General features: G+C 36.6%; 1 protein-coding gene across 2 annotated transcripts in view; it reads right to left on the bottom strand.

The window, feature by feature from the left end:
- PARD3B (par-3 family cell polarity regulator beta) overlaps positions 1–16,633 on the bottom strand; it is a 1,103,837-nt gene that overhangs the window by 234,176 nt on the left and 853,028 nt on the right. For both annotated transcript variants that reach the window (XM_053597659.1, XM_053597658.1), the window contains exon 19: positions 14,320–14,430. In XM_053597659.1, coding sequence (XP_053453634.1) covers positions 14,320–14,430 — 111 coding nt within the window. The remainder of the gene's footprint in view (positions 1–14,319; positions 14,431–16,633) is intronic.

Raw genomic sequence — 16,633 nt, 5'->3', positions numbered from 1 at the left:
TTCCTATGTCATCTGATATAAGGCAATGTAAAAATGAATGCAGAAATAGAATCATAAACATGTCTGTATAGTTTCACATGTTTTCCAATGCCTTGGAAAAGTTGTAAAAACATACTACATATTTTAGTTTTAATCTGTGATAGCTGGAGATCTTCCCCAAATTTCCTGCCTTAATTGGCATGCTTTTAGTAAAATGTGTTTCTCTCTCTTGCTTGGAAGCAAAATCTCTATACTTTGAGAAGTTCAATTCCCATGTTGGTTCACACATCGTATTAGTTTATCATGTCACAATTAAAATAATTTTTTTCTTTGAACTCATGCTGAGTCAAGCTTATGTGAGCAAGAGCAGTGTGTATGAAGGTAATTGGTGTCTGTAGGAGGCTATTTGAGATGGATCGGTGAGGACTGAATGACTAGCTTCCGTAGAGTATACTTACTTCCTCTGAATACTTATTGTTTGGTAGTATAAACTGGTCACGGATGATATTCGGCATCCAATTTTATCTTAAGTCATATACACATTTGGGGTAGGGATCATTTTAGAATAATGTTCATATTCTTGGCATTGTATTTTTGTTTTCTAGTGAAATGAAGAATTAAGCTTCCCCAAGAATTACCCGCTCATTCCTTAACATTTTGTAAAATGTTCTGGTTTCATTTAATACCTTTCTCTGTTAGGCCTTACTTGTCCAACTTTTGAAATTGGTGGTGGTAAATCTATAATTATTGAGAACAGAATTGATTGTTAAAACTAGAAGAAGTATTATACCAATTTTTAATCTGCTATATAAAAAAATCCTATATAGGAACATATTCAATTTGGGTTTAATAATGTCAAAAGCAGGAAACTATAATATTGAAGCACTTTTTTAAAGCTACGATCTTGCTTTACCAAAGTGGAATATTTAATGGTTATTGTAGATTTTTTCAATATGCATTCATTTATGTGACCATTACAAAATGCAGTTCTGAAACTTAAAAGTTCCACTAGCAAATTATCCTCTTTTGATTTTCTATTACAACCACTATAACCAGATTAGAAACATATGAATTACACCACATATTATCTTCACTTGGTGATTTTTTTCCTTAGACAAAGTCAACCCATTAAAATATCCTTTGATATTCATTCAACTAAAACCTTATACTTTTTTGCAAAGATGCAGTATTTGATCTGAAAATATCTTTAAGTGCCCAGCACATACATATTTTTAGTGCTTGAAACTTTCTCTAGCTATCATAGCTTCTATTAGAGACTGTGAAACATTTTAGGATTATTGAACAAATGTCAATTATGTCTCTGTCCTGAGCATCAATCTGAATTGGAAATGTGCCATCTTTTACATCTTCACTAATAGAATTTTTAATTAGCTGTTGATACTGTCAATAATACAGTTCACTATTATTTTAAAAATGATCTGTCTAAGCAATTCCCCATCTACTCTTTTTTTTTTTTACTTTTTAAAACTGCTTACTGTTACAAGCAACAGTAGGGCACTGTACTTACAAGAATAGGCAAGAATTTTTGACAAGGTTTTTAAATACATAGTTATTATTTTCCTATTGATTATTAAAACATTATACATTTTTAAAATTATATAACTTATTCAAAAATCTTATATTGTTTTATACTTTTAAGTCAATCAGAACTTTACTAAATACCTTCTCTGTACTGAGATGAAAAGAAATGAACCAAGTAGATGTTATAATCTATGCTTCAAGAAAGTAGAATCTAAACATGAAAACAAGACATGAAATTTCAGGAGAGTGTATTTAAGGAACATTTTATAAGAGAAAGGCTGTAATAGTAATGTGGACTCCTAATTATGACGGTAGCAGTATTGCCTCCCTGAGAGAGTAAAGTTCTGTGGCTGCTGGTGTTTTTCAGGATCTTCCATTTCCATTAGTTTTGTTATGCCTGGCCTCTGAAATACAATCTGCACCAGGAATTCTGACTGAATAGGCTCGACATACAGCACAAAAAGATCCTCCTTTAATGAAGAATAAGCCAAGGACAGTGTGCCTCATCCATATAATCAAATTCAATTGTCCCTAAAAAGCCAGATCTTTCATTTTAAAAGGTTAAAATGAATGGTACTTAAAAATAATTTCAAGTGGTTAAATTTAAGCCAATAAAGTCTAGGTATAAAAAAAACCACCATCACCACTCTCGGGAGCCCATGGTATTTTCATTTGTCTGTAAAGTGAATGGATTCCATTCGCTTTCAGACCTGTGTCTCAGGGTCTGGTTCAGTGATAGGGAAGCAAGTGTGGATAGTCCGATAGACTGGCCACCATGCTTCATCCATGTCCACTGTCCTGCCTGTTAGAAATGACTGCATGTTTCCCTATACCATTTTATAGCCCGGGGGAGAAAGTGTTATTTCTCGAGACTATATAGCTTTGTCGACCATTGATTTAGCTTATTGTGTTTCTTAGTTTCATTCTAGCAATTATTCACTTGAAAAATAAAATTAAAATCAGCATGCTTTTATATTTGTTCATTTATTCATCCATTATTCAAAAACTACTATTGACCACCTATTCTGTGAAATGTAATATATTAGACGCTGAGAAAAATAGAAAAATGATTACAACATGGCCCTCACCCCAAAAAAAGAAACACCTCTGAAGGGAGAGAAGGCATGTTTCTAACTAAAACTTCTATAATTCAGTGCAGAAAAATAACAATAATAGTAATAAAAATGTGTGTCTATTATGTGACAAACAGTTCTAGGTACCCTTATGTAAATTTCATAGAAACTGAAGGATAGACATTATTTCTCACTCTCTCTCTCGTTTTTTTTTTGTTTTTTTGTTTTTTGTCAGGTGAGCAAACTTAGGCTCAGAAAGTTTCAGTAAAACATGTACGATCACACAACTAGTGCAGGGAACAGGCCCGGCTTTGAACTCAATACTTTTTGGTAGGAATGTTCATTTTCTTTCAAATAAAGACTAAGAAAAATAGTAAGCTCACCATTTATTGAGCATCCTTATGTGTGGCACTTTTCAGAATGGTTCAACTTCAGTGCCTCGTTTAATCCTGAAAACATTATAATGATGGTTATATATCCACTTTGCAGTTAAGGAAACTGAAGATTAGCACAATTAAATAAATTGACCCAGGGTATATAATGGAAGAATTTTCTTCCAACTTAGATAGTTTGGGAAGGTATAATGGAGGAGGTGAGGTTTCACTGAATATCCATTGATTTGGACCAGCCCAGGCAGGAAGAGGGCATTCCAGACGGAGGGAGTGGTGTTAAGAACAGCACAGAGATGGAAAGTGTCATGGCAATCTCAAAATGTATGAACATTCCAGATTGATTGAGCATAGGGGTCGTATGGGTCAGGAGAAGAAATTATGATTAGAAAGTTAGGTTACAGTCAGATACGTTAGGCCAAGGAATTTGGATGGTGTACCACGAGCAACAGAGAGCCACTAAAAGTTTGAGAAAGAGGAGAGACTTTGATCAAAGCTGTTATGACTCCTCCCCCTGTCCTATTTAATAATCTCTGCTTTAGGAAACCATAATATCACAAATTATGATATATTTAAGTTCCTCTAAGAACATGAATACTTCCAGCTTTCATCTAAACAGCCCATTGTAATTGCTGCTTAGTAAGGAGGAGACAGAGGGGGCAACTTTTCACTGATTCTTGGAGCAGCAAACTTTTATGCCACAGTCCACACCACTCCACACCACTCCAACCTCTTTAACTCTATACTGAAATCAAACAAAGCACACAAAGCAGAAAGAGGCAGGAGCCTGAGCTTCCCAGGCTCCTTCAGACAGCAAGCTGAAATCACAGTGTAATGTCATTAAATAATTAAGCTTGGGGCCAAGGATGGGTAGGTGGAAGAGAGTAGAAGGGGAAGAGAGGAATACTTTCGGCTTCCACCAAAGACTGGATTCAAAATATTAGCGGACCAGAGTTACCACCCCTTTAACGTAATGCATATAATAGAAATGCGAATGTGAGGATTTTAATGACTGTGGTTACAAGTGTCTTCTGCAGTCACAGGCCCCGTGGACTTGGAGGGGCTGGCAGTAGCCCATGCCATGTGTGTTCCTGCTCCTTGAATGTGTTCCCCTGCTGCCAACGCTGGCCGCAGCCAGCACTCCCGCTCCTGTGCTGCCTTCTCATGCCAAGCTCACTCTGCTCGAGGAGCAGCCAGTGATCAATGAGAAACCCAGAGAAGCTTCTTGAATGGAAGTATCTGGCATGACTCCCAGCTAGGCAGAGTCTGCGCTTGAGTTGGCCTCCTTCACCATGAGAGGATCCAAGGCTGCAACTTCCACAGGTGGCGTGTCCCAGAGCATTCTCCGCTCCCCAAGGCTGCTGAACAGGATACTGGGAGCTTTGATCCCCACACAGGCCAGAAAATAAAATCAAGCACCTGGGGTGGACAACCAAGCGCTTGCTTCATGAATCTTGCTTGTAATTTTCATGACAATCTCAAAGATAGCATTCTCATTTAACAGATGACAATGCCAAGTCTTGATGCACTTAAGTAGCTTGACAGTGTGTTCACACAGAGTCAGGTCTTTTTAACCCTCTCTTGGGCCTTGTAATCTTCCCGTTTGGCTACCTGCCTCCCCTGGGCCGCAGTGTAGGTCAGGTAGTCCCAAACATGGCTATCGATGACAATTACTTGAGAAATGGTTTCAAAATATATATTCTCAACCTTAGGTCTACTAAATATCTACACTATGTTCCTCTTTATATCATCTATCTATCTAAAATAGGGTTTCTGAACCATGGCACAACTCACATGTGTGGCCAGATCATTCTTGGTTCTAGGGGGCCGTCCTGTGCATTGTAGGATACTGAGAAACATCCTTATTCTCCACCGACTAGATTCCAGAAGCACCTTCCTCACAGTGAGACAACTAAAAATGTCTTTAGGAATTGTCAAATGCCTGCTGGGGACAAAATCACCCCAAGTGAAGAATCACTGATTCAAACAGCTACAATCACAGGCTTAGATTAAGACTGCTACGTCCAGGATATGAAGGGGGATAAAGCAGATTCCAGAAAACAATAGGTCGAGCTTCCTTTCAAAGTGTATAGTTTGCCAACCTATGTGAACAACAGCTACCCTTGTCCTGCAGAGTGGATGTGTTGTCATGGAAGTGTTCCAAAATAGGATACATGTGTTCAACTAAGAAAGGGAGATGGGATACTTTACAAATTCTAGAAAATATTATTTGATATGTTCATGCTTTTCAGAGTGCTTTTAGTAGATTAAGTTTACTACAGTACATTGTTCAGCCTCAAACTAGTCCACAGTAAATATTCTGGATTCATTTAACTTTTATTTATTCAATTTTTTTCTTCTAAAGATTTAGGAGTTGAAAAGCATTTTATCCAAATAAAATGTATAAGACTGAGGTCTTTAAGTATTATTATTGCCATTTTGTTTCATGATAATAAAAGGGGGTACCTTCAGGCTATATCCTCACAAGTGGTATACCCACACCATGGAAACATTTGATACAATGGGAACTCTCATTCCTAAATTCTTGTCACCGAAGAGCTTTCTACCCAGTTACAGTCCCCGAAAGCTTTCACAGAAAATGTTCTGCCCAAATTCTGCCACTGCTATACATAATCTCCATTTAAATAAACTTATATGTACTGGCTAAACATCCTAAATCTAAAAATCCAAAATCCGAAATGCTCCAAAACCCAAAACTTCTTGAACACTGACATGATGCTCAGAGGAAAATCCCACTGGAGAATTCTGCATTTCAGATTTTGGGAATTTATTGAGATGTGCATTGAAATTACAGAAAAAAAAATTCTACACACTGAAACACTTATGGTCCCAAGCCTTTCAGATAAGGGATACTCAACCTTATCTCTAAGGGATAGATCTAGTATCTCTGATTGGGATAAAATTCAGTGAATTACAATAGTTTGTGGACGATCTATTTATTTAATATGTGTATACCAAAACCAAATACAGAACAAAATTTAAAATTTCTTTCCAAATTTTTATCAGATCAGATACTCTCCATTTCTGTGGAATAGCTCCAGGTAATTCAGTATAATAATTCCTTTTCAGGAAGTAACACAACAGGCCTACAACTATACACAGCCAAGTACTATCTCGCTCCAGGTTACATGAATATCAGAGTATTTTTTAAAAACAATTTTTAAAGAGCTGGTATACTTTATAAAGTTTGCCTGCATGGCTGTTGGAAAGAAAACATGCTAGTCGGTGATTCATTTTATGTATGAATCCAGCTCGGCTGACAAGTAGTTGCTAATACAGCACTTCTAACATTGATTCAGGTTCCATAAAAGGATTTTGGCTCATAAAAAATGCTGGCATGGCATTAGGATATAGGTATTCCCATCTCTTGTCTATAGGAATATATTAATAGCAATGTGCCGAGTTTTGTTAGTGACTGCAGGCATTTCTGAGAATATAGGAGTTACAAAGATCAAATAAATGTATAGATATCAAAGCTACCTGCATCCCCCCTTTAGCTTCATTCCCTTACCCCACTCCCCCAAATAGAAGTAAATTTTTTTAGAGTCTCTCTCTTTCTCTCTCTGTGTTTAATCCTTATTCCAGGAAAGAAGGCCATTCTTTCCTTAACCCAAGCATCAATAGTAATCACTAGGATACAGCAAATCTCTTCTCATTCACTGAGAAGGTTAGTACTTGTACCATGGAAAACAGAAATGTGGTTGCTTCTTTCTGCCAGCATAAAATAAGGACATGACCTTGTCCTGAGAAACACCATCCAGTAAGAATTTTCATAACTTCCGTGCGCTGATGATCTAGTAAGAATCTAAAAGTAATTAACTGGATCTTTTGTAGCCAACCAAAGCCTTATTCAAATACACATTTTTATCAGGATTTTCAAGGAGCCATAAATTGGGGCATTTTAAAAAAACTGGGATCTAATCCAGTCCATGATCTGATCAGAGTTCAGTAGTAATAATAAATTGGGACTATTAAAACTGGGAATCATTCCAACATTTTATTTTGCCCAAACCACAGGACCTAGAAAATTCTACTGCAAAAGACAGGGTTATTCAGTGATGGGTAAAACCACGCTGAATTAATCATTTGTATGTAATCATGCCAAAACAGGGGTGTTTTCAACAGTTTAAATAGTGCCAAAATTTAAGATCAGTAAATAATTAATTATTGAGAGTCACTTGGCAAATTACAGAAATTAACCTTCTGGTTTCTTTAATAAAACATGTATTCTTTTTAGTATTTAATAAGGACAAAATCCTATCTTCATTTGTTATTTGATGTTCTATCTATGTATGTAGGTTATAACCAATATATTAATTCAGAATGGAAGCCTTTGCTTTTCCTTCTCAGACTGTAATACGCATCTTCATTTTTCAACATCAACAAATGTTGGATAAACTCTAGCCTTATTCTGGTTTTCATTTCAATTTCCAGTAACATAAAAATCCTCCATAATTAAATAAAATGCTGAGAGGTTGGAAATAGATTTTCACCCACTTGAATTCTCAAACTATAAATGGTTTCTGAATGTTTTTATATCTCTAAGATGCATTTCGTTTATGTGGGGAACTTGCAGCTGCATAATTAAATCTTGGTTTGCCAAATATCAAAAACACATGTATTGATTTAAACTAAGGGAACAGGCCACAAGCAGCTCGGCTGATAAGGCCAGGGAGAAGCTTCTGCAGTTCTTGGAAGGCTTCCCAAAAGGAAAGAAAAGTAAGAACCTTGAATTCAGACGCTGAAACCGATTAACTTTCCTAAATCTTAGCTTCACTCTTACTTAGACATTCCATTCAGGCTAGTTGTTGAAAACAAGAGCCATATGTTTTCATACTTCTCAATGCTGAAGCTGGGGTGGTTGGCTCCTTTTTTCCCCTCCCATCTCCTTATTTATCCTGCTAAGATTCCAATAAAATCAACAAAAGCAATATTTAATTAATACAATAAATGAGCTCCCTGCAAATAAACTCTGACATAGCATAAATGTAATAGATTTTTGGAGCACATAACTTACATGTTATTAAATTTTTTTTTCAATTTTTGTAATAAGTTTCATTTAGTGAAATTTTATTTCAGGGTCAGTAACAGCACTTTAATGGAAGATAGCTTTCGGGTTGGTGGAGACATTTTTCTCAGTACAATAATCCTAAATTAATGGGGGGCATGCATCCTTTTCTTCAACCAATCTCCATCCAATTTTTGAGAAGGTATTAAGAATACAAGTTTTTATTTGGGTATTTTATTGTTCCAAGAGTGTGATTAATTTCATATTTTGCAGAGGGTTACAAACTTAGGTTTTAGGATTAAACAATAACATAAAAATACATTTACTAACATTATGCTTTCAGCTCAAGACATTAATTTACAGAATCTGAATGTGTGAAAAATGCTAATTTAATTTAGCATGATGAAAGATTCTAGGAGAAATAATCTTTGACTATAATACTGGGTTTATACTTCCAGTGAGGGATATAGGCTTTTGAAACTAATGTTTTATTGTGGCCCAAGTCCCCAAAGCATGAACAAAATGATGAGTTTATTTAATGCGGGGGTTCACTGCAACAGACTGCTTCACTTTTGTCAGGAGGGGACATATCATAAGCTCAGAAATCAAATACTAGGCAAAGAAAATGCAACTATACAATTTTAGCAAGAAACTTGGGCTTAAAACACTCAGATAAGAATGGTGTACATATACCATGAAGCAATGCCATGGTAAGTTCAAGAAAGGTTGTTCTAGAAAATTCAAAGTAAATGCTTCCATACTTAGGTATTTAGATGTTTCTCAGACTCTAACATCTGGGAAGGATCCTAGAGATCATCTAAAGACAAACATTACATTAAAGATACACAGTAAGATTTCAGATAGTATGTGGCTTTATGTACTTAACTATAATAACTTACATGGCTATGTATTCATATAATGTTTTATTTATTTGAATATGTATAAATATAAGTACGACAATAAAGGAAATGTAGCAGGGACTTAAGTTTATGAAACTATAGGATCTAGTCCAATATTTACCTAATGACTTAATTGTTTCTGAATGTAGTCATAGCCTTCTTATTTGACATTTCCAGTGAGGTCAAACTCACTGTGTTATGAAATATTCTAATTTGTACAATGCTTTCTTTTCTATCTGATGCCTACCTCTCTTAAAATAATGCTCCATTAGTAGCTTCAAGAAATAGATAAGAAAATAAATACTAAGGAAATATTTTAAGTAAAGGAATAAGAAAAAGGCAAATAGATTGATAAAGTAGAATGGGATAAAATGAATGCTGAGAAACAAATCTCTCTTCTATGTGGCAGTTCTTCAAGCACGTGAAAGCTTCATGTCCCTAGGTCTTTCGACATTTTTCATAATACATGGATTTAGTGTTCCCATTCTCTGTGTGAGAGAGAGGCACAGGATAGTCCAGGTGTGATCTGAGCAGTGTAAAATAGGAATTATTGTTTCTTCCTTCATTTTGTACATGAACTTCCAGCCATGTAGCTTAGGACCAGATTAAGTTTTTGGCAGGCATATCTGCATGTTGACTCATGCTGAACTTACCCTCAACTAAAACCGTCAGGCAGATTTTTCATATATTTGGTATTAAGTCAAACCTTCCATATCCTGTGTTTGTACAGTTCATTTTTGGACCTAAACACAAGACTTTACATTCATTTCTATTATGTTCTAACTCAGTCCATTGTTCCAGATGATTCTGTCATCAGATGTATTATCAACCCCTGCAGTTTCTTGGCATTCTCAATCTGTTCAACGAGTCATCATCACTGACGCCAGTGCTCAGCAGGCTGGGGTTAAAAATAAAGTTTCGAGGAAAACTTCATTCTTATATGCTTATGTTGATAGAATCATTCATCTGCAATCTTTGGGTATAATTCTCTAATAGCTAATAATAATCTTTCTAGTGCTATGTCATCTGCTATCTATTTCTCTGCATATTCACAGGGGAACACCAAACTATGCAAGTCTGATGTCTAAGAGAGTGCCGTGCCTTTTTCAGAAGCCTGGAGATGAGAACAGGGCCTCTGAAACTCCACACTATTGATATTTTGGGTTGAATAATTCATTGTTGGGAGAGAGGGCTATGCTGTACATGGTAGGATGTTTAGCCAAATGTCTGGCCTCTATGAAGTACAAGGTCATACCTCCTCCCTCACCAATTGCAGTTATGACAATAAAAAATGTCTCTAGACAAAAGCCAAACGTCTTTTGGGGTGCAAAATTGCTCCTTCCCGTTAAGAACCCTGTTCTGGACTCTGCATCTGTTTAGTCTCATCTAGTAGCCCAATGCACCTTTTTGACCTTTTCATAGGTATAGCTATGAATAAGCTGTTTATATGTATTAATAACATCAAAACAGTTTTATGTCAGAAATTAGATATGTAGGTAGATTAAAACAAGTTATAAAAAAATCATCAAAAAATAATACTACAAATGGGGAGGGATAATATAATCCTAAAATTTAGAGTTAAGGCTACATTAATCCTTAGAGTGAAATAATTATAAGAAAATTGAACCTTCAATAGGAATTGTATGATTTAAAAGGTAATATATATGAATATTGATACCTGGCTACTCCCCCAAGTATTATTTGATACAGTGAAAAATGGAAACAGACTAAATTTTTGACAACGTAAGATAAATAATTTATTGTATATTGATCACACATAATATTAGCCAGTGATCAAAATGACATTTTTAAAACATTAATGATATGGGTAAATGTTCGCAATCCAATGCTGTGAGAAAAAGCAAGATCTTATTTACATATGCAGTGTGGATATCAAATTTTCAAAGAAAATACAGTTGTCTCTTGGTATTGGTGGGGGATTAGTTCTAGGACACCCATAGATAAAAAAAATCCATAGATGCTCAAATCTCTGATGTAAACGGGGTAGTATTTCCATATAACCTACTCACATCTTCCTGTATGCTTTAAACCATTCTTAGGTTACTTGTAATTCCTAATATAATGTCTACACATCACTTCATTCACATGGATTTAATGTGTCACTTGGTGCTTAGCAAATTCAAATTTTTCTTTTTGGAATTTTGTGGATTTTTTTTTCTGAGTATTTTCAATCTGAGCTTGGCTGAATTCATGGACATGGAAGCTACTGACACAGAGGGCTGAAAATATTACTAGTGGTTAGGGGATTATGGTAGAACATAGTTTTAAAAGCCTTCTTTATAGTTTTTTACATCCCCAAATTTTATTAATGAACTCATGCTGCTTTTGTAAGTACTGTGTGCACAAGCAGCACTGGGGGCGAGTGATCTAAATTCTTAGGTGAGTGAGCACTGGCTAGGGTGCCACATTTGTTTATAAAAGAGTTGCTTCAGAGAGGGCACATGAGGAAAGGAGACAATATTTGTACATTGGGTCACTCAGTCCCCTTGGGCGGAAAAAACAACAACAACTATGTCATATTTTTCGTAAAATAAGGATGATTTAATGTTCCAGACAAACCCTGTCTCTCTAGGTCAGTGGTTCTCAGATTGGATAATGCTGAAGAATCACCTTGTGGCCTTTGCTAGCAAACACAGCTTCCAGGACTCCAACTTTGAAGTTTCTGATTGCGCAAGTTTGCTATGGGACTAGGAAATCTTCCCTTCTAACAAGGCCCTTTGATGATTGACTCTGATGCCGGCGGTCCATGGACCCCATTTTGAGAAGCACTGCTATAAGAAGTGATGTGGTTTGATTTGGATATTCTTTTCCTGCCTCTATTTTTGATAATTGCTTCCTGAATATGCACTAAACATAGTTGTCATAGACTTGTAGTGGTGTTCTGGTAGACTGACTCTTTGAAAAAACTATAAAATCCAATTTGGTGCATTTGCCAAAATCTGTTGTAAATACTCCCACCACAGCCAATTTCAAGCTACCAATGTCTTAACCACGAGCTCACAAAATTTTTGAAAGTTTAATAATTCATTCCTAAAAGCTGGTACTAGCTGGCTTAGCCTTGTGCAAAATATATGTATACACATATACACACACGTGTGTATGTATATATATATATGAAATTTAAGTGCTTTAAATATTTCAAAAAGGGATATGCTAAAAACGATATGAAAAACTATTACTATGCATACAATAGCTGAGTAAGCAATAAGATGCCCTGGAATCCTACTGAATGTGTTCTTGGAAACACATTTTGAAAGTATTAGGAGAGAAGGACAATAATCGCTTTGATCACCATTTCTTATTCCTTTTTTGTTTTTCCATTGCCATACCATGAAGAATGATACACTTGCTGAGTTCTTTAAGGGTGTGAATTGGTTTCCTGCAGATGATGGAGAGCCAAGGAATGGAACTTGAGGGTTGGAGCAATGCCAGCTGCTTAGCCTCCACCATGCCTGGCCCTCAGCCCCTGAGCTGCTGACATGGCCTTGGTCATTAACTCTGTAGCACCCGACCATAACGTCAACTCCCCAGCCTTTTCCCTCAGCACATGATTGAGACAATGTTGTCTCTAGGAAGCCCATATCCGATGTTTTTATGTGTTCGTGTGTGGGAAGTGGCCTAAATGGAGGCTAATAGTACAGTTCTTTCACTGTTTTGACCAGACATACTTTAAGAAAATAGGACCTGAAGCCTATATAGGCAGCTGAGGTGAATTTACAGCCCTGCTTTTAAGAACAAAACTCCCTCAGGCACCTGCTTCCTAAAGGCAAAACCAGAAAGGAAATGAACTCTTGCTTAAAGACAACCCACCTTATTTTATGGGTTATCAATTTTCTAGCTGGCATACAGTTCCCCAGCTACTAAGATTTTTTTTCCCCATCCCAAGCAAGCACAGAGCTACAAAAAATGTCAAGTCTGTATTCTAGCAAACAGCTCAGTTTCCTGAAGATGAGGCATGTTGAACTTCAGTGAAAAGTCAAGGGAGCAGCGAAGGTCTATGATGGCTCACCACACAGACATCTTTGCCAGTATATGCATTAAAGTCTGAGCCTGAATTACATTTCACATTACAGGATTACTGAATCTTGGGTTATGATGGAGAATATCTTTCTTGTCTGTGGGCTAGCTTTGTCAGGTGAATAGTCAACAACAATGTAAAACACTTGATTTCCTTTTAACTGCTCCAGTGACCTTGGAACTGAGCTTATCAACCTCTCAAAAATGAGAAAGGACTAAATAGCATTTTCCCCTTGCTATTGGTAAAGTCGGCCTTCTCAACGGAATAGACTACAAGATAGGGGTCAAAGGTTAACAGTAGATACTCTTAGACTGCTGTGTGCTAGCAAACGCAATGGATAGATAGGATTTCTTAGTACGCAGAATAGAACAACAAAATAAATAGAAGAACTGACTCTATAGAAACTATAAGAACTAACGTAACCAATCAGCAAGTGGGAGGCTGTACAAATCCTACTACATATATGAGGAAGTCGGAATCAAATACTTAAAATTATATGCTCGCTTTGTCATAACCTCTATCTTTTCTCCAAACTCCATTTAGATGTGAAGGCAAGAAATTTTCAGGAGAAATATGAATATTCAATTACATGTTCGAAAATCAGACATTTGCACATCCACTTGGGATAAGTGCCAGAGTTAACATCAAAGACATGTGAAGGACCTCTTGTCCAAATGGTACATTAAGCTCCTCAAACAGGAGAACTCAGCTCCTGCAAACTGTCATTATTTCAGCAGATGGACAACATACTTTTCAGCTTGCTGATTAGCCTAATAAAAGACAGTGGCTTTTCTAAAAGCGCAGGACATGTACTTCTCAAATTATGGTACCTAAATGGATTTAGCAGAATACAATTAAGAAGGCATACAACAGCCTCATAAAAATTAGCAACAGACTATGGGAATTTGATAGTTCTAAACACCAATATCAAATTGACTTTTCTATTTAAAAAAAACAAAAACACCTTATCATTTAAACCATAGAGAAAATAGGCATTGTTATATTAAAAACTGGGGGTAGTGGATTACAGAATTGTAAGTACTAATATAATAAAAACATGAAGTCAATTTCTCCTCTAAAGGTAATGAAAACTCCCCAGAAAGGAAGATTCCTTTTGTAACAGGTGCTTTTCTTTTGTATCAGTTGGTCTCTACGTTTCTTCTTTTTGTTTTGGAGACAGAGACTCGTTCTGTGCCCTGAGTTGCGTGCCGTGGCATCACAGCTCACAGCAACCTCCAACTCTTGGGCTCAAGTGATCCTCTTGTCTCAGCCTCCCCAGGAGCTGGACATGGTGACCTCTTAAGTTTCTTAAAACAGAATTTCCTCAGTTGATTATTACACGAGACTCGGGCCTTTGCACTCTGCTTACCTTTCGCGCTCTTCCTTCATTTTCTCCAGCTCCTCTTCTCTCAGGCCACCGTGCTTCGGAGTCACTTTCTGCTCCCTCTTCCCGCCCTTATTCTCTTTCTTCTTCCCAAACCTGGAGGAACAACAAGGAGTGAGTGATTGTTAATAATCATGTCGTTTTTGTGGTAAAGGTGAAGATGTTCCTGGGATGAACTCATTAAGCCGTGATTCTTTATGCTTAGTTAGTATAATGTCATTTTTTGCATAAAATGGAAGTAAAATAAGATAACGGAAGCAGAAACGTAATGCAGTTACTGAATTTTCCTTTTTTTCTCTTGTTTCTTTCCTTTCTTCTTTTTACTCATATTAATTATGCATCAAATGCAATATTAGGTGCTTTTGTGGAATTCTGTGGTCTTGTTTTGTGATTCCTCCATTTTCTGGTTGCTTAGAGGATAGGCTTCCTTCACGATTTATATGTCTGGTCCCAGTGTGAGGAGATTCTGATTCCCTGTATATGTGTCTCCAGGAAGCTGGAGGAAGAAGACCAGCCTGGGCATGTGTAATTTGAAAAAATCTCCCCAAGTTATTTAGATAGATAGTTAAGATTATCAATGTTGAACTATTAATTCAACAGAGAGTGAAAAAGTGAATGACTACCATTCATATGTAACTAGAAATTAATGAATCTTTTAAAAAGGCTTCCTGAGCTCCGGTGTCATTGACATTTAAGGTTAAACGGTGTCATTGACATTTAAGGTTAAACGCATAGGATTATATAACAATAGTGCCACAGGGATCCCACTGCACACTAAGCTCAATACTTTCATTTTACGAATGAATAACCAAAAGCTCTGGGAGGTTTTGAGTTTTGACTGAGACCTGCCAGCAGGGTCAGTGCGGGGCTGAGGTTAGAGCCTGATGCTGCCTCCGCTGCACCCCTTCCTGCATGCATGCTCACTTGCACATAGGCCCCGGCTGCCCACGTCAGCCCTGGTCATGTGCTCTGAGCACTCCTGGCTGCCTGTTACATCCATAGTTAAATGTGCACAGTGGCAATTATGATGCTTTACAGGAACACTGTGTCTCTGTAGCACTTTTAGGAAAGTGAAAATTGCAAATTTGAAGTTTAAAAAGATGCAATTAAATTATTACTAGGACATATTCTTACATTACAGGCATTTTTCCCAATAGACATTTTCTCCACATGCAATATTCCATGGCTTTGATACTAACAAGCATGAAGAAAGAAAATAACCTGATGTCTTACTATAATAACAGCCAGGAAACAAGTCATGCAATTATGCATATTGTTCACTTAAGGTAAAGATTCCTCTTAAATCTATGGAAACCCCACTTATTCCTTGCTTTTTATTAAGTAGCAGTAAATTTTAACTATGTGTGTATGTGTGTATAGCTTTAGCCTTATTCATCTATCTATCCATCTAAACAACCTGGGGAAATTTTTCAAATCACACATGCTTGGTCATATTTCCTTTTTCCCCTCTCTGGTTACTCCCAACATAAACACAGGGAATCAGAATCTATTCACATAAGGACCTAACATATAAATTTTGAAGAAAATCCTATATTCTACGCAACCAGAATAATGGATCATACAATAAGCTCCTGTTTCTATCTTTTTCAGGATTCCATAAAAATAAACATATATTTGTACCTTTGTAGATTGTGTTTCAATCCATAGCAAAGGTCGTTCGTCAAGTGGCATCTCTGGGTATCACACCTGGATGATGGCACTGCTAATATTCCCAGCTGTGCTGTGACCACAGTACAGGCTACACCTGCTTTCCCAGAAGCCTCTCTCAGTCTTGACTCTTCTGCATAATTTTCAGTTGACAATTTCAATTAGCAAGTCTTTCCTGAACTTTCTTTCTCCCCATTACCATAGCTCCAGCTACCTATAATCCTACTGCAATTTTCTTGTTATATCCCGTCTAGTTACAGGACACTGGTTGAGACCACCTGTCAGCTCCAACTTCATTATCCCTGGTCCTTTTTGGGTCTTCTTTCTTTCCTTTCGTCCTTTCTGAATCCATTTTTTTTTTTTTTTTTACGCTGAGGAGATGACTTTATGTCATTTATAAATGTAGGAAAGAAAGAAAAAAATACAAAAATATAAAACTGTTCGTTTTTAAATACAATTTAGATTTTCTCATGTAGTCAAGACCTCTACTTAACCTAGAAAGCAGGAGATATCTGAATAACATTTCCATTAAGATGTTCTTTAGCATTCCAAATCCATGTCAAAAAGAATCAGGATTAGCCTGATTACTCTAAATATGTTTATGTTAGAAGTTAATGCCTTAGTATATCAC

This window comes from Nycticebus coucang, chromosome 7 (assembly GCF_027406575.1).
Source record: "Nycticebus coucang isolate mNycCou1 chromosome 7, mNycCou1.pri, whole genome shotgun sequence".
NCBI classification, from domain to species: domain Eukaryota; kingdom Metazoa; phylum Chordata; class Mammalia; order Primates; family Lorisidae; genus Nycticebus; species Nycticebus coucang.
Note: the sequence above shows the minus strand (reverse complement) of the source record. Positions and strands in the feature narration are given on the sequence as shown.